The sequence below is a fragment of the Vidua chalybeata genome, chromosome 11 (genome assembly GCF_026979565.1).
Source record: "Vidua chalybeata isolate OUT-0048 chromosome 11, bVidCha1 merged haplotype, whole genome shotgun sequence".
Taxonomy (NCBI): domain Eukaryota; kingdom Metazoa; phylum Chordata; class Aves; order Passeriformes; family Viduidae; genus Vidua; species Vidua chalybeata.
Genome location: NC_071540.1, coordinates 19,349,603 through 19,372,269, shown reverse-complemented (window position 1 = coordinate 19,372,269; position 22,667 = coordinate 19,349,603). Strand labels below are relative to the sequence as shown.

The following is a 22,667-nucleotide window of genomic DNA, read 5'->3' as shown; positions in this document are numbered from 1 at the left end:
GAAAAGGGAACAAGAATATTAAAGCCTGAGAACAGAGACACAAAAATTGCCACAAAAGGGGAACCTCACAGAAGTGGCTGTGCAGGGATATTTGTTCCCCACTGAACTGAGCACTTGAATGCATTTGTGGCTCTTGGCAAGACTGTCTGTACTCAAGGATTTTCTATTCCACATGAGTCCCTTAGTCTGGTGTTTTTACATAGCATGCTAAGAGATTTTTTTTTGTTGTTAACAAGGCTGTAATTCCTTAGAAAATAAAAATTGAAGCTGCCATAAAATGACTTTGTCCTTGCTGCTCCTGCTTGTTATTGCAGCCTTAGTCATGAGTTTCCAGTGCTGAGCCTGGTCTCAAAAATGCAGCAAACAGCACGTGCTTATTTACAGGAGCATTAAACCCTGCTGGCCTGGAGCAGCCCTTCCAAACCAGGCAAGCTGCTTGCTTCATCTGCCTTGGAGACTGAAATGCTGCATTTCTCTGCACTTGGAATCTCTTAACTCCTTTGGGTAAGGGCAGGAATCCTTGGAGCCATCTGATCCTGGGGCTGTGGTGTTTTAGCACCAGATGCCCTTCGAGCCAGGGCACGTTGGCTGAGCAGCTGCAGCCTCATCCCCTCCCTCTGGGCTCCAGCCATGCCGATATATGGTTACAAACTGCACCCTCAGGCTGCAAAACAAACACCCCTGTGCTGGGAGAAATGTATATTTATATATGGAGCACTCAGCTCCTGCCTTGGGCACTCAAAGTTGAAATCGTGCCGGGCAAATCCTCGTCAGATGCAGTTGGGATTAGGTTCATGTGGGAGCAGCAAAGATTGTGATTAGCTGAGTGGTCTGAAAATCTTTATTCAGTCATTTAGTGAATAAAATCTTGGGTGATGGAGGAAAACGAATGGGTAATAACAGCTTTGGCTCAGTTGCCATTTCACTCACCTCCAGCAAAGGTGGTTTGTGGTTAGTTCAAGCTGCACCCAAAGGTGCTTTGTGTTTCACTGGCTGTTGCTGTGAGACTCCATTTGTCCATTGGTGTTTAGGACACTGCTCCAAACTTCAAAGCAAAGCCCAGCTCAGGCCCCCAGCTGTGGTGACCACCTGAGTGTGTCACTTTTTGCCCGTTCTGGTTTCCTTTCTGAGGTTGGAATCCTCTCTCTGAGCTCAGGGTAAGTGGCTGCTCCATGCAGACCTCAAACTTCAAAGCCTTCAGCTCAGCTGGGTCAGTGCCTTGGTGATATTTGGGATTTAGGGAAGTCTGGATTTCTGGGCTTTGCTGCACTTTAGCAAAAAACCCAAAAGTTTTCTGACAGTTTTTCCATGGAAAACTGACTTTGCATGTGTAATTTTGTAGGTGAATACAGCTTTCAGATCAGAATTAATCATGAGGCTCACCTTGGGTTTGAAGGGGCTCAGGGAATTTTATGTGCCAGAGAAAATCCTTTCTGGGGAAAAGCAGGAGATTTCTCTATGATGAGCAAAGCTCTCCTCTTAAGAATGAGAAACAAAGCCAACATTTTGTTTAAAAGTGCTCTAAGAATAGTAAATAAAATAAGCACTCCATCAGATAAAACCAGACTAAATATACAACTGCATCTTGCTTACCCAGAAAGTAAAATTATTTATATCTAAAGTTGAACATTTCTCTTGATTTCAGAGATGTTTTTGTTAGATAAATTCAACACAGGCAGCCTGCTTATTTAAATGGCCTGTACAAGGCTGGATGTTAATGGTTACTGGAGCTGCCCTTCACCCCAGGGTTTGGGGGTTTGCTCACTTTTGCAGGAATTCTTTCCCATGTTTCTGAGCTAACTGGGAGAAGGAAAATGAGTCACTGAGCAAATGAGGTCCAGGGCTGCATTCAAAACTTACACTTCTCACTTGTATGCAAAGAGTTGATTAGCTGCAGTTCCAAGTGGAATTAGGCAGTAAATACAGTGTGCAAATGAAATTCCTGGAGCCCTTAAAAATGCAGCCCCCAAGGCACATCTTGAACCTCACTGTGACTGTTCTCTCTGAATTTGTTGTAGAATACCTTTAAACCTTCAGTGCTGCACACATTTACCTAAAATCATGCTTGAAAATGCCATGGTATCAAACCCCATCCTTCAGGATTCCTTTTTCTCTGCCTGATAGCCCAAAGAGCTGCATCTCTGCTTGGGTAGAGCTGTTGGAATTGAGGAATATATTGCTGGGTTGTCCCTGATGTCAAACTCCTGCAGCCTTTTCTGGCTTTGTACACAACTTTTTGCACCCAGAGCACCATTCCACATTTCAGCAGCAGATCCTGGGGGATGTTCCCATGCCCAGCACCTGCCCAGTGCCACGTGTTGGTGCTCAAATTTAGGAGCTGTTTCACAAATCTGGCCAATCCAGCAGCCCTTTCTGGGTACTTTATTCTGCAAAAGCTTTTTCTGACCTCAGAAAAGAAAAGAAAAAACAAAAAGGCAATTCATCAGGCAGTTGTGTGCTCAGTGGCCATGGCAGGAGGGAGCAGGGATGCAAGGTGCTCCTGGCCTCAAGGATTTGGGCAGAAAACCCTTCAAAAGAGTGTTTGAAGCCATGTCTCAGTTCTTTTTCAGAGCAGCTGAGTGGTTCTTCAGGGTTTTACATTTTCCTGTCCAGTTTTCTCCAGCCTCCAGCACAGGCACTTGGGGGTTTTGGGAAGCTTTTGTACCCAGGGAAGTTGCACAACCCATCTTTAGGTTGATTGACTTTTGTGGTTGGCTGAAGTGCTGACAGGATCATTCAGGATTACTCCAAAAAATGCATGAGTTCAGTTAAAAGCTGAGCTATATAGGCTTTTTTTAAAATTTTAAATATCTGTTTTGGAGAAACATAAGAAGGTCACTTAGCTGGCAGCTTAAATCAGCCAAAGTGAGGAAATAGCAGGGACATGAGAACTCCTGCTTTGATTGGGGTGAGTGATACAATCCCAGCCTGTTATTGCTTCTCTGGGCTGCCAAAACTCAGCTCATGGCCTTGGTTTTTAAAAAAGCTGTGTAATTGTTTCCTGTGGAATATTGCACTTCACGGGCTCCAGCCCTGCTCTTCAATTAAAGCAGCATTGATTTGTCACCTGAACTCATGGTGGAGGGATGTGTTGGTTTGGATCTTAAATATTCTCTGTCTTGGAAGAAGCCTTATTTTTCACACAGGAAAATGCCAGATCTGAGGGCTTTTCCTGTGCTGACAGAAATTTTTCATTATGTCCATGAAACTTTAATTTCCAGGGTTTTCCTACTGAGGAGCAGCCAGCCAGCCAGACTTTCTTGCTAACTAGTGAAACTGTTCTGTTTGCTTACAAGTTTTTTCCCAGCTGCACTTTCCTTTTCCATGGAAAAACTGTTGTCTGCTCATCCACTTTTACTTTTTAAGGGATAACAGCAGAAAACTGGATGGTGGATGCTGTTATGAGGCTGAGCAGGATCCAAATGAGTCCAACTCAAATTGTATCTTCCTTTTTCTGTAGAACTTCAATTTTAAATTCAAATATTTATTTTTTCAATCTAAACATTCAATTTAAGTATTTCTTAACAAATACTTTGCAGAAAGTATTTGGGATCACTTCAGTGTCCCAGTTAGGTCTCTTCACATGGTGTTTTCTCCATCCATAACCACTGCAGGATGTGGAAGCAGGTTAATATCTTTATAAATTATCCTTCTGGAGAGGTCTGAGGTGTCACTAATGTAATAACAAAAGGTCATTTTCACGTGACAACTCAATGCAATGAACTGCAGAGAGAATGGCTCCATCTATTCCTACATCTGACTTTTCTAAAAGCAGCAAAATAAGGTGATTTTCCAAAAGAAACATTTGTTTCTTTGCCTGTTTCCCCTCCCTTTTAAGGGAATATTTGAAACACTTCCTGATGCTGTTGAGTGGAAGCATTTTCCCCTCTGGTATCTCCACAGACAAGCTCCTGGCTTGTCCATTAAGTTAATTATGCCTGTTAATTGTTTGCTGCAGTTCCATGTAAGGTGTGTTTGATGTTTTTTGCCTCCCCAGCAGCAGTTTCTGTACCTGCAGCCCTCCCACAGCAGAGAGCACCTCCTGTCCTGCTCTGGACTCTGGCCCATCAGCTGATGCAGATCAGAGATCTCTGGGGAGGTTTGTGCAGCAGTTAATGTGTCATGGAACACACCAAGGTGTGTTTTTGCTGGCTGTGGAATAGAGCAGAGTTCAAGTGGAGTGGTTTCAGTGCCATCCTCTCCAGATACTGAGGGTTCACAGCCCACTGGCTGCAGGGTTGGAAGCTGGAATTGAGGTTTTGGGATGCTCTTCCAGGGAAATCTTCCTCTGAAATCACCTCAGGGACAGCTCAGCAGTGCCAGCTCTTGGATTTAATGACAGATCAGATAATTAGAAGATAATATTAAAAGATCTATTAGAAACTTCTAATACCTATTAGAATATCTGTTAGAAGATAATATGTAACTCTGTGGTTTGTTAAAGGAGTTGTAGTAAATAAACCCAAGTCTGACCTGATCTGAGCTCCTGGGACAGTCCCCATCCCTGGAGGTGTCCAGGGAATCACTGGATGTGGCACTCTGGGCTGGTGACAAGGTGGGGATCAAGGGTTTGATGACCTTGCAGCTCTTTTCCAACCTCAGAGATCCTGGGATAGCACCAACACCAAGTTCTTGGCACCCTAAAGATGCTGATCACACTTAGATCCCAGTTCTCATCCTACAGACTCAAACCCTAATATTTGTTTCTGCAGGTTTTCCTCAGGCCTCCATTATTCCAGTAAAAGAATAATTTAAGTTTTGAGAAGTAGGAGACAGGGAAATCAAATCTAGTGATGAGAAAACTTAGTCCTTGTGCGTTTGTGCAGAATTTTTATCATAGCCTGGATAAAAAGCTTTAGAAAGATTTATAAAGTGAAAGCAGGAAGTTTTCTGCAAAACAGCCAAAAAACCCATCTCTTAAGCTGATACTTATAAGCAGTCAAAAAACCCAAACAAAACCCCCACAAACCCCTTTAATTTCTGGTCTTTTGTTGCCATGAATGTGCTTTGCATGGAACAAATAAATTCTTTTCTCTGTTTTCCTTCCCTCCTGCCTGTATATGTGGGAATATAAATCCTGGTGGGTTTGTGGGGAGCCTCTGTGGGATTTTGTCCCCAGATTTTGGCATCTCCTGGGCAGCAGGAATTGGGTAATGTTGCTTTGGAAGCATTTCTTCAGCACAAAGAGGAGATGTCTTGTGGAAGTGGTGGGGCTGCATTTCTGCCCACTTCTGTGCAAACAGGGATGTGGAAAGGATTTTATGAGGTCCCTTTTGTTCCACTTTTTCAGCACAAACTCAGTTGCTTGTCATGGTGTTTGATGCCTCTTTCCATGAATGAAAATGTAATAAATCTTTTAGTGCAGAGGCCTCATTTATGATTATGGCCTCCTATAGAAAGGATTTTACTTAGGTTTTTTTTTTTTTTTTCCAGCTTAAAAATAACGTGAAGCCTTTCTGCTGTTTTTGGTCAAGTACCACAAACCAAAAAGTTCAACCCAGTTTCAGGAGACTCAGATTTTACCACCTAGAGAGTGGCATTTCCATGCCACATCCCACACAGACTGATCCAGGGATTTAATCAAAGGAAATCCTCTAGGTATGGAGTGGTGAAATATTGGATTTTATGGAAAAGGGCTCGGCCACATTCAACACTCCTCATTTATCTAGAATTACTTCACTTTTTCAGGAGGAGCACAAAATTCTCAGTTTGGATTGAAGCACTGATCTTTTGAATCCTTTTATTAGGATGGATTGAGAAGCTGTAAAGAGAGAATTTTTAAAAGATCAATATATGATTGTTGTGGCTTCCCAAAATATCTCTGCTACCCTTGCCCACATCCAGTGCAGGTTTTACCCTGACCTTTACCAGCCAGGAATGGCAAATCCTGAAGGGTTGGAATTGGCCTTTTGCTTTGTGTAGCTGCTGACATTTTGGGAGGAGGAGGAGAACCAAGCTCCTGCTTTTTTAGAGGAGGAGGCCAGAAATCCAGAGGATTTAACACCAGGTGTGAGCAGAGGGAGGGAATTGTGTGTCCCTTCACAGAAGCACTGAAGTGAGCAGATGAGAAATGCTCCAATATCAGCCAAAAGGGTGAAAATCCCCAGCTGGAAAACAGGAAAATTGAAAATAGGAAAAAACAGGGAAAAAAAAACACACCAGGAAGTAGGAAAAAAACCCCAGGGAATAGGAAAAATAGGAAAGCAGAGGTGAATAAAATGTCTGCAGGCTCCCTGGCTGTGTTTTCCCTGGATGGTGGAGCAGGGCTGGAAAAGCAGACGAGATGACGTCGCTCCTGTCCTGGCTGTGGTTCCTGGCTGTGCCTCAGTGCTGGAGTGTTCCACACTCAGCCTTCCATGCTGGATACAATGAAATGTACTTCAAAACCACATGGAAAATGCTTCTCTTGTGTTTAGAGAAAGCAGCAAATAATAATAATTAAAAAAAAAAACCCTTAAGGGATGATGCCAGAAGGTCCTGGGAATACCAAAGGTGCCACAGCCTTGCTGGAGCTTCTCCTGCAGCCCTGAGCTTCTCCAACCCCCTTTGTTTTCCTCTCCCCTTTCCTGGGGATCTCATCCAGCTGTTCCATTTACCTGCTGGAATTTCCCAGGTATTTCTGGATAAATCTCCACAGCAAAAAGCCTCATGTGCCCCCTTTGCCATTGCAAAAATACTCTGGGAATCTCCTGAATTAGGAACTTTAACTTTTTGTATCCCCTGGGTTGGGAAGTTGGAGTTGTGCTGAATTCAGCATCCTGAAAAGCCATCAGTATCATGTATCCCTAATTCTGTGCAAAGGTTTTTCTGCTCCTGGACTCATTTATTGGGATACTGAGTGGAGTCAGCTCTTTGAGCTTTTGAGAGTAAAAGCAGTAAATAAAAATCCTTTTTTTTTTTTTTTTCCCCTTTGTACTTGGTGGATGGCACCTTGTCTTCTGGAGTTCTGTAGCACTGATTGAATAAAGTTAAGCTTCAGGGTAGGTTTAGGAAGGTTATTTCAATAAAACCAACCAGAAGTTAAACAACACACAGAGTAGGTGAGAGGCCACAGAACACAAACATGCAACTTGATAAATTAAACAAGATTTCTTTAGGTTGGTGATGTTTTTCATGGTATTTCAGCTAGCTGGGAGAAAATTCCTGAAGCTCTTTGTGTAGTATTAGGAATTATCCAGTTGGTTGTCCCTAAAGCCTGTCCTGCAGGACATGAGCTGCATTTCCTGCTCTAGAGCAGACCTCATCTTACAAAATCAGTGCAAAAATCTTTACCTGAAGGTCCACTTTCCTAATTGCAATCCTTTTCCTTGGATAAATTCACTGCAGTGGATTTTATTCACTGGGCAAGCCCAGCCCAGACGTTGAGCAGGAAAAGGTTGTGGCACTGTGAGCACCACAAAACCCAGGGGTGATTTAAGGTTTGTTATTAACCCACAGAGTAAAACAGGAATAACTTGATTTTATGTCTCTGAGTAATCCAATTCTGCTGGAATTGCTGGAGATGAAAAATGAATGACTGGAAGAGATGGGGTTTGAGTCCTTTGGAAATGCCAGACGATAAGAACAGTTGCAGCAAAGTGAGGCTGGGTTTGCTATAAACAACAAATGTTGCGTAACACTGCCTGTGTTTTTCAAAACCAGATGTTGCAGCAGTTGACACCAGGATTTCTGCAAGTTATTTGCTCATCCTTCAGCTGCTTCACCACATTCTCAAGACCCATTTTACACATTCTTTCTCATTATAATCTTGTAGTACTCGTAATTCTAATCAATATTCAGTGTATTTTAGCTGTGATCACAACTCAGGGGGCCCTGAATTCTCTTAAATAAATGTACTGAGGAAGATTTTTTTTTTTTAAATGAACCTTTTCAAATCTTCATGTTCAAACCTTCATGCCACTAAATATTGTCTGGATGGCTTAGCAATGTCTGGTGAGCAAATTTATCCCTGTGGTGCTCAGCATGTGGCACAAAATCATTTCAGAAGCGTGAGAGGAACCCAGTGAAATCTTTTGAATGGAACAAACCTCTCCAAAAAGCAGAATGTGCAGGAGAAAGCTGTAAGTAATGAATTGACATTATTCCTAAGCCCAGGGATTGATGTAATTGTAACTGGGAATTACATGGAGGAGGAGCAGTTGTGAGCATCAGAACAGGAATGTTCAATTTCTCCATGTAAAGACAGCCACAAACATCTGTAGAACTGAATCAAAATTTTCACTGCAAATGAGACTCAAGAGGTTTTTAAGCAGCCAAGTCCCAGGTGGCAACTTTTGTAAATGAGCAGGACCTGCTCTGCTCCCCTGAGACCCCACCTGAGCATCCAGCTCTGGCATTCCCAGGGTCAGGAGCTGCTGGAGTGAGTCCAGAGGAGGCCCTGGAGCTGCTCCAAGGGCTGCAGCCAGCCTGGGAGAGCTGGGGGTGCTCCCCTGGAGAGGAGAAGGCTCCAGGGAGAGCTCAGAGCCCTTCCAAGGCCTGAAGGGGCTCCAGGAGAGCTGGAGAGGGACACAAGGGATGGAGGGACAGGACACAGGGAATGGCTCCCACTGCCAGAGAGTGGATTTAGATGGGATATTAGGAAGGAATTCCTCCCTGTGAGGGTGGGCAGGCCCTGGCACAGGTGCTCAGAGCAGCTGTGGCTGCCCCTGGATCCCTGGCAGTGCCCAAGGCCAGGCTGGATGGGGTTTGGAGCACCCTGGGACAGTGGAAGGTGTCAGGGTTGGAACTGGATGAGCTTTAAGGTCCTTTCCAACCCAAACCAAAGAATTCTGGGATTCTCTGAGGACACAATAAAAGAATTTAAAAGGCCTCAACAGGCCACAACTGTTGGGAAACAGAGGGAACTCAAGCTCCAGTTGGGCTTTGGGTGGAGCTTTCCTGGGGACAGGGACAAGGGAGGTGACAAAAGCCAGGTCCCTGTTGCAATGGTGCTGCTGTAACTTCACTGCAGTGTTTTGTTGGGCACTCAGGAGGAAGTTCCTTGTGATAAACATTGGTTTGAGTCTTACTGATAACAAAAAGGTAACAATAAATAGTCCTGAGAACAGGTTAACACCTTGTAACTGGTGATTCCCTGGAAATAAAGGGATAAACTTCTGGGCTCTCCTTGTTAGGACTGCTCAGTGGAAACACACCATGCATGGCACGTGTCCCTTCAGGCACCTGGCACTCACAGGTCCAATTTTAGTGACTCTGGCTTGGGATAATTCTGCTTTTGTAGCTTTAAGCCAATGTAAATTGGCTTTTTTTTAAGAAAAAAATCCATGTGTGCATCCCCCTGAGGGCAGTCAAAAGGCAGGAGGAATTTTGAAGAGAATAAAAAGCTGATGAAGTAAAGGCATTTCATGGTGAATTCCTCATCTGGGTGTCGTGGGGAGTGGGAGTCTCCAAGAACTCAGCACATCAGTTATCTGATGTGTAAGATGATCTGTCCAGGCATTCCATCCTTTCCACACTCAAATCCTGGTTTTACTTACACCTTATTCCAACGGAGGCTGAAATTTTCTGTGAAACTGCAGGAAGGGAGGAGTCAGGATGTGAACAGAGCCATGAAACCACACTGAACTTGTAAAACCAAGCCCTGAAAACATGGAGAGTTCTTCCTCATCTCACCTGGGAGGGATGGTGTTTATTCCTTGGTGTTATTAACATAATTCCATGTGTGTCTAGTGTGTTATTACAGCGATGAGTGGGGTGATAAGAGCTTTGCTTGGAGGGGATTATTTGGGTTAAAACTGCTTGGAATGAAGCTTTCCCAAGGCTGGAAAATAGCATGAAGTGGTGGTACCAACATTCCTGAGGGAGGAAGTTGGAACTGGGCACCTGGAACACCTCCACAGGTCATGGGATGCTCTCAAAGCAAGGCCTGGCACTTCCCAAAAGTCATCACTTCTGTCTCTATTTAGGGATATCCTCCTCATTCTTCTTCTCTCTTTGTTTTTCCATAGTGAGTGTTGAAAAAGTGGAATTAAAGGGGCTGGCACACAAGAAGAATGAAAGAAATGTTGAGTATTCCTTTGAGGTAAGTTTGGGTTTCCTTTCCTGTGAAAAAGAGGATACTTAATACTTACGGAAGAGTTAAGGAGATTTTCAAACTTTATTGTTGAATCCCAAAAATCCTTTGTGAAAGCAGATCTTCTTTGGGACTGACAGTTTTTAATCAATGATTTGAAAGTCATAAATGGCTGTGGATGATGCAGAGGTTGGCAGGTGGGCATTGGCAAAAAAAAAAAAAAAAAAAAAAAACAAAACATTTTAAAGCAGGAAATTTTGGCAGTGTTTATTTAAGGGGAAATGATGATGCCACACTTACAGGATGGTTATCCATATCTATATCCAATGTCCATTCTTCTGCTGGAATGCAGAAGCCAGAGAGAATTTAGGTCTTAATCTGGACAGAGAACAATGTGGGCTCTGAGGGCACAGCTGCTGGAAAGAAGCAGGGAGGGAGCCTCTGGTGGGATACGGTTCCAAAAGGTTGGAGGGTACAGAAAAGCTTTGGGAATTCTTCAGGGCTTGAGTGATGGGTTTCTCTTCTCAGCCGAGATCGCTCAGCTACCTTGAATGGCATAAAATTAGCAGGATGGCTTCTGAGGTAGTGTTGGAAACAGAAAAAGGTTTAATAAAAGGCAAAATAACAAAGCTCCTACAGAGAAAAACCGAGCCAGGGGCAGGAGGTTTTTGCTCCTGCTAAAACACCCCACAAAAGGGATTCTTTCCTTTGTTCTTGTTTTTTTCTAGTGAATTACTTTGGTGGGATCTCTTGGCCTCTGTTCAGTTGGGCAGCCCCAGGTCTGAGGTGAAGTCCCAAAGGTTCTGTGAGGTGTCTTTGGGAGAGAAACTTCTGGCCTTTTTGCCTTTTCAAGCAGACAAAGAATAATTTAATCACTCCATCAACAGGGGGCACATTCCTACACTTGAGGAAAACTCTGTGGAGCAAGAGCTGGGGGAGTTGACTGGAAGGGGATTTTCAGCGTGGTCTAAAAGCTTTGGGAATGGGTGCTGCTGAGCAGCTGGAGTGAAGGATTCCAAAATTTGGGATGCACAGCCCAGAAAACAGCTTTGGTTTGTTTGATGAGACAAAGTGGGGAGTCAGAAAAGGAGAAAGCAGCCAGGAGAATCCCAATTATCCACAACTTTTAACCAAGTTATTCCTTAAAACTCCCAGCCAGGGCAGAGCATCTGCTGGGATATTGGCAGCATTAACCTCTGCAGGATTGGACTCATGGAGAATGTCCCAAATTTCCTGAATCCCCAATTGTTCCAAATGTCATCCATCACAGACAGGATTTTTCCAAGGGCTTTTCAAGCTCTGTATGAAGCCTGCAGTTGTCTCCACTCCAATTAAGATCTCGTGAAACTTCTTTTCCTATTACAAATTTTTCTATAAATAACAGAAATTACTGTACCCAGTGTTTGCCTCAACAGCTTGAACTGAAGGAAGAGCAGAGACTTCAGCTGAGTTGATAAATTGCTGTTTGCTGGGTTAAAAAGCCAATTATGGAATGGTTTTGTTCTGTTCAGGAGCTTGGGAATAGCAGGTCAATGGATGGAGCAGTTTTGTGTTTGCAGTGCTATTGTTCCCCCCATTTACAGTTCACGTTATTGTTTTATAAGTATTGAAAATTCAAGTTAAAACAGAAGTCATGACAATTGTTGGGTTATTACAGAACTAGAAAAAAAAAAGAGAATATTTCCTGTACTTCCTGAAATTCCTTGTGAATTTTAAAAAAGCATTTATTTACCACAAACTTTAAAAAAAAAAACCCACAAACTTGGTAAAGCTGCTCAAGTTTTTCTGTCTTAATTTCTTTTCCCCCTTTTTTTTTTTTTTTTTTTTTGTGTAACAGCTCTGCTGAGAGGAAATTCCTCCCTTATGTAATATATTTTGAAATCCTCTCCTCTCCCCACTCTTTTTGGCAGCTTTTGGATAGCTGGAAAAACTTTGTGTATGTTTGGAGTTGTCATTGAAACAAATGTCATGTGAGAGGCTGCTCTGTGATCTCCCACCCAGCTCCTTCCCCTATGGATCCAGCTGCTTCCCAGATGCCTCCAGTGGATATTTTGGATCCATAGGGATTCATTCCTGGCCTGTCTCATGGTGATTTTCCTCAAGCCAAGAAATCCTGATTTTTGCCTTGATTAAACTTCATCTCCCAAGCAATAAATGCTTCAATATCCAAGGATGTCGTGACTTGTTTGTGTGGGAAGAAATACTGAATATTCCCTTTTTTTAGAGCATGGACAAGATGGAGTCTGGGGCAGGAGCTGCAGGTTTCATTGGGAAGGTTTTGCCTGGATTTTTTGCTGCCATTCCCAATTTCTCTGGCATATGGAGTTGATTAATCAGCAATAGGCAGCCTTGTGTGGGGGGAGCCGTTCCTGTTGGAAAGCAGATCCTACAAACCAGCTGTTTTCTTTAACAATAATGAGGGGAAAAAATCCCATGACTCCGTGGTTGGTTGCTTAACTCTGGATGTCTGCAGTGTGTAAGGGCTGTGTAAACTCTGAGGGGCTTTTCCAAGCATCCAGATAAATAAATGTACATTGATAAATGTACATTGATAAATGTAAAACCAGCAAGAATTGGGCAGCAGTTTTGTCCTTGTGCACAAAAGAAAGTGTTTCCTTCTTGATGTCACTCATCACAACATCTGTGAGGGACAGTTGATACCAATTACTGAATTTTGAGGAACCAAATTAAATTAATTACTAAAGCAAATCCTCCTTGCTCCTCCCCAAGGTCCTGTGGTCTGATTCTTCGGTGACGTTGGTAACCAAATCTCCTGCTGAAGTGACTGAATTCATTTCAAAGGTAAAGACAATAAGAAAAACACTTTGAAAAGGAAAAAAATGTTTTGTCCCTCTCTCTAATTTTGTCCAATGATACTTCTCAAAATGTGCCAAGATAATTCAGATTGAATTTCATAAAATATTTGATTTATAACAGGCAGTGGCTTGAATCTCATAGAAATAACAAGTCTTTTCACTTTTAATTTGTCATATCCTCCCCCCTTTAGCTGTCTCAGCTGTATCCAGAAGAAAACTTGGAGAAATTCATTCCCTGCTTAGCTGGTCCAGATTCATTTTACCTGGAACGGAACCACATGGACCTGGAATCAGACCTGAGGTATGCTGGGATTTTGTGGGGTTTTTATCTTTGACACTGGGCTTCTTTCACTGAGAAAAAAAATAAAAAAAAACCCCAGGGAATAGAAATATTATCTCCATATTCTAAATTGCTTTGAAGAAATTAGAGCCTGATCCTAAGCTTTTTTCCTGGATGTTCCATTAATTCCAGTGCATAACAATTTTTCAGGAATTCTTTCTTCAGAAATACAGATGGTAATAATATTCTGTATTAAGCTTCCTGGAGAACTGATATTTCCTCATGCCTTGTGAAGAACAAATAGAGGATCACTGGCTTTGCAAAAGTTTGTTTTGGACTCAAAAATAACCAGAATTGTTTCAAACAACCACTCAGGAAAAAATAGAAGCCTTAATATTCACCCATCTGTACTGAGGAATGGGTTGTGGGGATTTTTTTGCCCCTTTCACAGAGTTTATTTTACTCTGATTTTAAAAAGTTAGGTATGCATTTAGATATTATTAAATTGTTACATTTTTGGAAGACTTTAACAGCTAAGAAATTTTGAAGCCTTAGCTTCTACCTCCTCAAATTATCATAAATCATCTGGCCATTATTTAATATAAACCACTTTTAAATATCATAATCTGTGGCAGATCACATCAGCTTTCTCTTTCTAAATATGATTTTCCTAGGAAAATTGGAGTGACTTAAATTCCTTTCAGCTGCTACTCTCTTTATCTACACAAAACGAGATTATTGTAACATTAATATTATTCTGATCCTGATATGTTATTATTATAAAATTAAATGACACTTTGAAATATTAATTAACTTTATTAGAGCTTCTCCTTTCCACTTTTTTTTTTTTCCCCCTAAGCCATGGTGGGTATTGGTTTTCCATAGGCAGCAGCCAGCAGGTGCCTGCCTGGATTATTTTTCATGGCAGGCAGCATTCCCTTTGCCCTGCTGTGCTCCAAGGAGAATTTGGGAGGCTGCAGGGAATGTGTGTGGCTGCTGCTTGGGAACAGCAGCCTCTCCAAATCTGGGTTAATGGAGCAGCAACTGCACTGCCAGAGCTCAGAGCAGGGAGGAAGCTGCTCCAAGGTGCTGCTCCGCTCTGAAATTCAGCAGTGAGCTGTGGGGTTTCCAGCTGGGAAACACCTCTGGGTGTGTGGAGGTGCAAAGTTTTGGGAGATTGGTATTTTTTTTTGTGGAATCCCAGAGTGGCTTGGGTTGAAGGGACCTCAAAGCCATGGCAGGAACACCTTCCACTGCCCCAGGCTACCCCAAACCCCAGAGTCCAACCTGGCACTGCCAGGGATCCAGGGGCAGCCAGATCTGCTCTGGGCACCTGTGCCAGGGCCTGCCCACCCTCCCAGGGAAGGATTTCTCCAGATATTCTCTCTAAATCCATCCTCTTCCAGCTCAAAGCTGTCCCTCCTGTCCTGTCCCTCCATGCCTTGTCCCCAGTCCCTCTCCAGCCTCCCCTGGAGGCACTGGGATGCTGCTAAAAGGGCTCTTTTCCCTTGAAAGAGGCACAGGGAAAACGTGACAGAAGTTTCTCTCTAAACTGCCAGACTCTGCATCTGCTGTTTATCTTCAAGAAGAGGAAATTCAATAACAGATCCATCTCTATTTTATATCCCTCAGGTTCCTGCATTTGAAAGGCAATTTTCAAGTTTACATTTGAACATTTTCAGCCTTAGAAGTGTTCAGGGTTCCTGAGTGAGGCGTCTTTGCTGAAACACTCACCAGAGTGAAAACAAGCCAGGGATAACAGGGTTTGGTATTAAGAATAAGAATATCCATCAATTTCTAGAATTCAGAATTGCACGGTGTGTTTCAGCTTTTAAATTTCCAATCTGATTTCCAAGTGTGCTGTCCAGAGTGCAATGCTGATGGATTTGGGAGGCTCTAACAGAGCAGGGGCTTTGTTTGCTGCAGGTACCTGGCCCCGTTCCCTTCCCATGTGGTGAAAAACGACCACGTCAGGAAGTTCTTCAGCACTTCATCTCCCTCACAGCAACTTCAGAGCTCAAGTGAGTTGAAATAAAGTTTAAAAATATTTTTTTGTACTGCATTTCATAAACTGATGCCATTTGTGACTCTCTGTTCCTCGTTTCCAGATCCTGGCAACCCCTCCCTGTATAAAGTAGGAACTACGCTGGGAACATCTGGAAGGTGAAATATTTATCTTGTTTACAACTCATTCTCTGAAGAGGCAAACACAGACCTCCTTCAAGGAGCTAGTATGGTGGCTTCTTTTGCCACTTCCCAGTGGAAAGATTAAAAACTTCCATGGGATTTTATCTGGGCATCTTTGCTTCTTTTTAATAATGCAAAGGCCGTTCCATCAAAAGCTTTTTTAAAACACAGAGAGGCAACAGAATATTTCATATCTGTGATTATTGAAGGAAAACTCTGTTTAAGGTGAAGATCAGCTTCACCCTTTGCCAGAACTGCCCTGTTTTACTGAGCTGTGGAACAGGGCAGGTACAAATCCATACCCTGGCTCCAGCGGGGTGGTTTTTCCCAGATTTCTGTGGCTGCAGAGCTGAGCTCTGGGTGGCACAGCTTTTCCAACTAAACCCAACCCTGTTCCTATCTTCCAGACCTATATGTGGGGTGGCTGGAATTCAGTCTTCCCAGAACCACGTGCAGCACTCTGCTGCTGCTCCCGTGTCTCTGCCGCACTGCTCGCACTCCGGAGGCGCCGGCTCCTCGCTGGGCTATCGCTCCCAGCTGGAAACCTCCTCCCCAGCCATGCTGATGTCTTCCAGCCCTCAGACCCCTCAGACACAGGAGCAAAACGGGATCCTGGACTGGCTCAGGAAGCTGCGCTTGCACAAGTATTACCCTGTCTTCAAACAGCTCACCATGGAAAAGGTAGGGCAGGAAATGGAGGGAAGCAGCCAGCTTTTAAATGATCCCCGTGTTCTCCACGCTGGGAACATCTGCACTGAGGATCACACAAGTTTCTGGCACGTGCTGGGGAGGGTTTCACTTTCTGGAAGCAGCAATGAATTGATGAAAACCTTCTTGCTGTTCTCACTCTGTGCTGTGACCGGGGCTGTCCGACAGCTGCTGCTTCTCCCAGGCTTCCTCATGGAATGCTTGGAAATCCAGCTTGAATGCTGCCTTAGGAGCTCTGCTTGGCTCCCTGGACATCCCTTTGTGTGCAGGAGATACCTAAATATATTGATATCTCTTGATTTCTGCTTCTTGGTCGATTTTTCTCCCAAAATATTTAGTTATCCTCATTTTAAGAAATAGATTTTCAGAGACTCGTGGCATGAATATGAACGTGAGTGAGTGAGTTTTGTTTCTTGCAGAAATTCCTGTGGCAAAATCATCTCTTACGTCTTTGCATTGTAAGAGTCCCAAATTACACCTGTGTGTGCTGGATTTGATCTAAGCAAGGTTTTGGAGCATTTTCCCAGCTCCACTGGGAGATTCCTTGTCCTCTGTCTTTTGGCCTGGAGCGCCCTCCAGTGGAGGGAGGGCTTGGGCTGAGCTTTGTGCTGCTTATGGAATATTTTATAGATTTAATTTCAATCTCTTACCAGAGGCTTCTGATTTAATTTTCTTCATTATAAGACAGGAAATATACTGGTTTTTTCTCTTTAATAATGTAGTAAAACTCTATATTCCAGTGTATTTTAAAAAAAGCAAATTTTATTATGCATACTTCACTGGGTTTAATTTTAATTACATTATAATATAAATGCCTCTATCTATGTCTATATTTTATTATTAAATTTACTATTGGTGTATATTTTCCCTGCTCTTCTGTGGTAAATGACACACTGGGAATACTGGAGTGATTTTCTAACATCCTCAAATTCACTGATAGCACCAAGTTCTATTTTAATTTAATTCTATTTTAATATGTACACGAGTTATTTCATCTGTATTGTGACTGGTTAATACAAGCACACACCTAATTAAATTAAATCTGCAGGTGTTTTTTCCTTCATGCCCGTCCCCCACACTTTTGTTTTACACTATAATTGAAAACTGGAGTACAGAGTTTCTTTGCATTTAAAAATGGTTTTAAAGTTGGCTTTTGGAATTGCTCTTCACTGAAAATGGGAATAAGAATATTCCAGGTTATAAAACTAAACATATTTTTTCTTTCCAAGTTTCTGAGTCTTACTGAGGAAGATCTGAATAAGTTTGAGTCCCTCACCATGGGAGCAAAGAAGAAGCTCAAGACCCAACTAGAGCTGGAGAAGTAAGTGAGGGCTGGGGGAACTTTTTTTAAGGTTAAAAAATGCAGATTTTGCTCCGCAGACCACAAACCTACCATGATTCCCACCTGAAGATATGGATGATAATTATCTCTATTACTAAACAATATTTAGCACTTTGTGGTTTACTGCTGCCTCTTCAGGGTTGTGATAAGGATACCAGATTTCTAAATCTACAGAATATACATATTGTGGTTAGGTTTTTTTAAACTTGTGTCACATTTATTGCAAAGATTTTGGGCTTCCCATCCACTTGACACTGATGGGAGCTGTTGGGTTTGCAAGCCCAGGGGATGCACTCCCAGAGTCAGGCCTCTTTTTTCCTAGGAAGTGACAATTTTCCGGCTCCAATCCATGTGGATGGAGCACAGCTACTTCAGGAACTGCCTCAGTGTCCCACAGTGACCCCAGGCAGCTGTGACAGCCCTTTGGGGACACTGATGCAACAGATTGTCCTGGTTTTTGCATCTCCACTTACAGCAAAGTGTTTATTCTGCAGCTACTGCTGTTCCTTAAAAAGCAATTAGAAATCCAAATCTGTGCCCATTTATCAGAGCTCCTTTGGCAGCCTTTATCAGCAATCTTACTTTTTCCAGAGTTTGTTTGGAAAAGGAGAACTTGGGGCTGTGTTTGTTTTCTCTTTGGGTTTGGGACGTGCTGACATAATATGTGATAGAATTTTAGAGTTTAGTCAGGGTTTGGTGATGTTTTACCCTGGACAAATAAGAGCATAGTGTTCTAATCAGATGGCAAATTGTCTGACCCTAACTGCTGGCAGTTCTGGTCAGCACTGATGTGATTTCCAAGCGTTTCCATTTGAAATGGGCACAGCAGCAGTGGATTGTTCAGTGGGCTTTGTCTGCTTTGGGTTCATTCAGAAATGGATTTATTTGTGGTTGTGTTTTAGCCAGTTTCTGTCTCCTCATGCTTCTCTCCATCACCCTGTAGGGAGAAATCAGAGAAACGGTGCCTAAACCCCTCCACACCTTCCTCAGTGACCAGCAGTGGGGTGGCCAGGGTTCCCCCCACTTCCCACGTGGGGCCTATCCAGAGTATCCGGGGCAACCACGCTGCAGGTAAGGAGGGGAGCAGGGGACACTGCTGTGCTCAGCTGTGCCTGCACAAGGGTCAGCTCCTTCCTGTGCTGCTTCTTCCCCGAGCTTTGTCTTCCAAAGGCCATTGGCTTAACAGGGAGCAAGCAAAAAGTCTGATTTTGGTGATTATTGGGGCAATAAAAGGTGATTTTTTTTTTCCCCCATGGCTCTGGTGGGAATGGGCAGCTGCTCAGTGTCACCCCCCGTGTCCCCTGTCCCTGCAGAGCTGCGAGTGGACGTGGATCAGCCAGCCCACCCCCTGCCCCGGGAGGGCAGCTCCTCCGAGTACTCCAGCTCCAGCTCCAGCCCCATGGGGATCCAGACGCGGGAGGAGAGCTCGGACAGCGCCGAGGAGAACGAGAGACGTAAGCAGAGCCCCCCAGCCGTGCCCCGTGCCGTGCCCAGGGCTGTCCTCACAGCTCCTCTCTCCCCAGGCCTGGAGCTCCACCTGGACGCCTCGGACAAGGAGAAGCCGGTGATGCTGCTGAACCATTTCCCCTCGAGCTCTGCCAGGCCCACGGCCCAGGTGCTGCCTGTGCAGAATGAGGCCGGCTCGGGCCCCGCCGGCCACCACGCGCTGCCCATGCAGATGCTGTCCCCAAGCCCGTCACACATCACCCCCATCCGCGTGCTCGGCTCCGTGCACAAGCCGGAGCGCGGCTCCGCGGACATGAAGCTGCTCTCGTCCTCCGTGCACTCCCTCTTGTCTTTGGAAGAGAGGAATAAGGTGTCTCCCGGCTCGAGGGGCAGCATAAAGATGGAAAAGGGCTTTGGGAACGCCGTGGTGGATGTCATGTCCGCGTCCTCTCCGCACCAGCCCTTGCAGGTGCTGTCGGGGGGTGCCGAGAGCAGCTCCCCCACATCCACCATGAACTTTGGGCCTCGGACCAAAGTCGTCCACGCTTCCACTCTGGACAGAGTGATCAAACCAGCCCAGCAGCCAGGACTCATCGTGGAGACCAGCACTGCTGCCACGGTGACGTCCAGCACGGTCTTCCACGTGGCTCGTCCGCCCATCAAACTCCTGGTGTCGTCGTCTCTTCCCACCGACTCCGCCATGGCCGGACAGACTTCCTGCTCCAGTAATATGCAAATAACGGTGTCCCCTGCAATAATCAACCCCCGGACTGCTCTGTACACAGCCAACACCAAAGTTGCCTTTTCTGCCATGAGCAGCGTGCCCGTGGCGCCCATGCAGGGCAGCTTCTGCGCCAACAGCAACGCGGCCTCCTCCAGCAGCCACCCGTCCCCGTCCTTCACCACCATGGCCAACCTGCCCAGCTGCCCCGCGCCCAGCTCCAGCCCCACGCTCTCCTCCGGCGCCGACAACAACTTCTACAGCAGCAGCAACAGCAGTAGCAGCAGCAGCAGCGGCGGCTCGGCCGGGAGCGTGCCCGTCCCCAACCAGAACCACCACCACCACCACCACCAGCAGCCGCCGCCGCAGCCCCCCGGCTGCATGGTGTGCAGCTCCTGCGGCTGCAGCGGCAACTGCGGCTCCAGCGGCATGACCGTCAGCTACGCCAACTATTTCCAGCACCCCTTTTCAGGACCTTCCATGTTTACTTTCCCTTTCCTGCCCTTCAACCCCCTGTGTAGCAATGGCTACATCAACACGCAGCAGTACAACAGCAGCACCACGTTCCCCGTGGTGCACACGGCCTACAACAGCGGCCTGGCCCCCGACTCCGTCATGGCCGGGCAGTCCACCTTCGCCGTGCCCCCCATGCAGAACTTTATGGCGGGCACGGCCGGGGTGTACCAGGCACAGGGAATGATGGGCAACGGCAACGGCTCAAGCCACAAAAAAAACGGGAACCTCTCCTGTTACAACTGCGGGGCCAGCGGGCACAGAGCTCAGGACTGCAAACAGCCACCCATGGATTTCAATCGGCAAGGTAAAGGCTGGGGGGCACACACGGAGTTCTTCCCCGTGTGCAGAGTTCAGGCTGATGTTTCCAGCAAACTGTTTCATGCCTTCCTTTGGGATCGTTTCCTTTGTGTTATGGCTGGTGTTTCTTCAAGTGGCTCATGGCTGCGTTTGGGTGACGCTTTGGAATGGTTGGGTGTGGGTTTGGAGTAGGATCCAATCCACACAGAGTGTGGCCTTGAGCCCTGCCCCTGGGGTCTGATGGAATCTCTGGCTTGTAAAAATATTTTGTAATTAAAAGTTGATGGTCTGAGCCACTGGCAAATTTTAGGCAGTCCCGTGAGGAGGACTCAAGACGAGGCCCTCAGGTGTGCTCTGTGGGGTTGGCACCGTTTTTAGGGGGGGGAAGAAACATCAGGGAAGGGAGGGAGCTGCTGTGGACAGGTTGCAGCAGAATCGCTGTTGCTGCTTCTGCATTGTCAGCCAGGTCAGCTTCAGTCATTAGTGCAAGTTCCCTGGAATTGCAGAAACTGAAATCTCTGTTCCTCTTCCCTTCCTGCCCAACACAATAACCTAAAGGAAGAATTGCTGTTCAAACCCTCCTGAAGGTCCTGTTTGCTGCTGTAATTATTTTATAGGACATGTTGCTTACACATGTAGAGCACAGGCTTCTTCAGGAGAATCCTTAATTCCAGGCAGGAAACAGTAAAAGACAAACACTGCTTTACCAAGAGCACTTTTTAGTCCCATTTTTTCTTTTTTTATTTTGATTGTCTTATTTTGAGATAATCTGAGAGTGGTGTGGCTTAAAAAATGAAATACAAACTCTGAGTGAAGAGCACTGAGGTTCCATTTCACATCATGCCTTATCTGTAGCCTTTACCTGGATTCATTTTTGTGTGGTCTCAACAGTTTGAACACATAAATTAACAAGTGTGAGGTGTTGGGCAGCAATTTACAGCAGGAAAAAGGTAAATACTGAGTGGAATTCCAGTGGTAAATGTTTTGGTAGTGGCCAGGGGGAAGCAGCCTGCTGCCTCGTCAGTCCTGAGTGGGAGAACTTTGGGAATGCAGCAGGCTCTGATGTCTTTTTAAATTGGATTTAATTTCATTAATTAAATTCCCATTTAAAGTCTGCCAAATTTTTCACAAGGGCATGGACTGACAGGACAAGAGGGAATGGCTTTAAGCTGAAGGAGGCCAGGGTTAGATGGGATATTGGGAGGAAATTCTTCCCTGCGAGGATGGGGAAGCCCTGGCACAGGGTGCCTAGAGAAGCTGTGGCTGCCCTGGAAGTGCCCAAGGCCAGGTTGGACACTGGGGCTTGGAGAACCCTGGGCTAGTAGAAGGTGTCAGGGTTGGAACTGGATGAGCTTTAAGATCCTTTCCCACCCAAACCATTGTGAGATTCTGTGATTCCATGAAACAAAGTTGTGCCAGCGCTAAAGTTGCACCCGAGCTCCAGTGGTGCGTTCCACGGGTAAGAAGCAGCAGGTTGCTTTGGGAAGCTGTGGGAGGTGACTGATGTGTAACCCTGTGTCCCTGTCCCTGTCCCAGGTACGTTCAGGCTGAAGTACGCCCCTCCCTCTGAAAGTCTGGACTCCACAGACTGAGGTTTCCCCAGCTGGCACCACGATGCTGTAAAGCCATGGAGAGCGACGGAGATCGAGCTGCAAAACTGAGACGTCCAGTTGCTGTTAAGCTTAATGTATTTTTTAATCCAAAGGTGCTTTACTTTATTAGACTAGGTAGAAAATCTAGCTTAGGGGTGCAGCCAACCCAGTTTTGATTGCCAAATTCAAGCTTTGTTGTTGGAACTCCTGACCCCGTGTCCTCGGACCGACGGATGGACGGATGGATGGTGGAGCTGGCCAGCCGCAGTTCCTGCTGGAAGTACAACATCCCCTGTACTTTTTTGGCTGGAGAATGTTGCCACAATTGGACTTTTCCAAGGTGAAAGGCCTGACTCCAGGGCAGCTCTGTTCTGAGGTGGAAGGTAGGAGTGGCCGGAAGGACTTTGGCACCCCTGGGCTAGGTAAAATGTCTACTTTTTTTCAAAAGTGATCAGGCACTAATCTCTGGGATTTTTAAGGATTGCACTACAGAAGAATGTAAAACTCTTCAAGCTTTCTGCACTTTTAGCAGACAGTGTCACTCTGAGACCAGTGCAAGAGGCAAAGAAGTTCCAACATTTACAAATTGGCACCAGCAGGCTTACGGGACTTAATTCCACAATAAAAATCCTAAAAAGTCTCTCTTTTCCCTTCCAAAAGAACACACACGGCAGTTTCGGTTCCTTCTGGAAACAAACTCGTGCTTCATTGTCTCACCTGTTACTAGCTAGTGCTGGCTTCCCAGCACTG

The 22,667-nt window shown here is 45.2% G+C and overlaps 1 protein-coding gene across 1 annotated transcript in view; it reads left to right on the top strand.

Annotated features, from left to right (window-relative positions):
• Window positions 1-22,557, top strand: part of ZCCHC14 (zinc finger CCHC-type containing 14) — a 45,900-nt gene extending 23,343 nt beyond the window's left edge. The window contains exons 3-13 of the mRNA XM_053952745.1: window positions 9,948-10,021; window positions 12,743-12,814; window positions 13,020-13,129; window positions 15,035-15,129; window positions 15,217-15,271; window positions 15,703-15,976; window positions 17,233-17,324; window positions 18,289-18,416; window positions 18,659-18,799; window positions 18,869-20,332; window positions 21,862-22,557. Coding sequence (XP_053808720.1) covers window positions 9,948-10,021; window positions 12,743-12,814; window positions 13,020-13,129; window positions 15,035-15,129; window positions 15,217-15,271; window positions 15,703-15,976; window positions 17,233-17,324; window positions 18,289-18,416; window positions 18,659-18,799; window positions 18,869-20,332; window positions 21,862-21,917 — 2,561 coding nt within the window. The 3' untranslated portion in view covers window positions 21,918-22,557. The remainder of the gene's footprint in view (window positions 1-9,947; window positions 10,022-12,742; window positions 12,815-13,019; window positions 13,130-15,034; window positions 15,130-15,216; window positions 15,272-15,702; window positions 15,977-17,232; window positions 17,325-18,288; window positions 18,417-18,658; window positions 18,800-18,868; window positions 20,333-21,861) is intronic.
• Window positions 22,558-22,667: the final 110 nt, after the last annotated feature.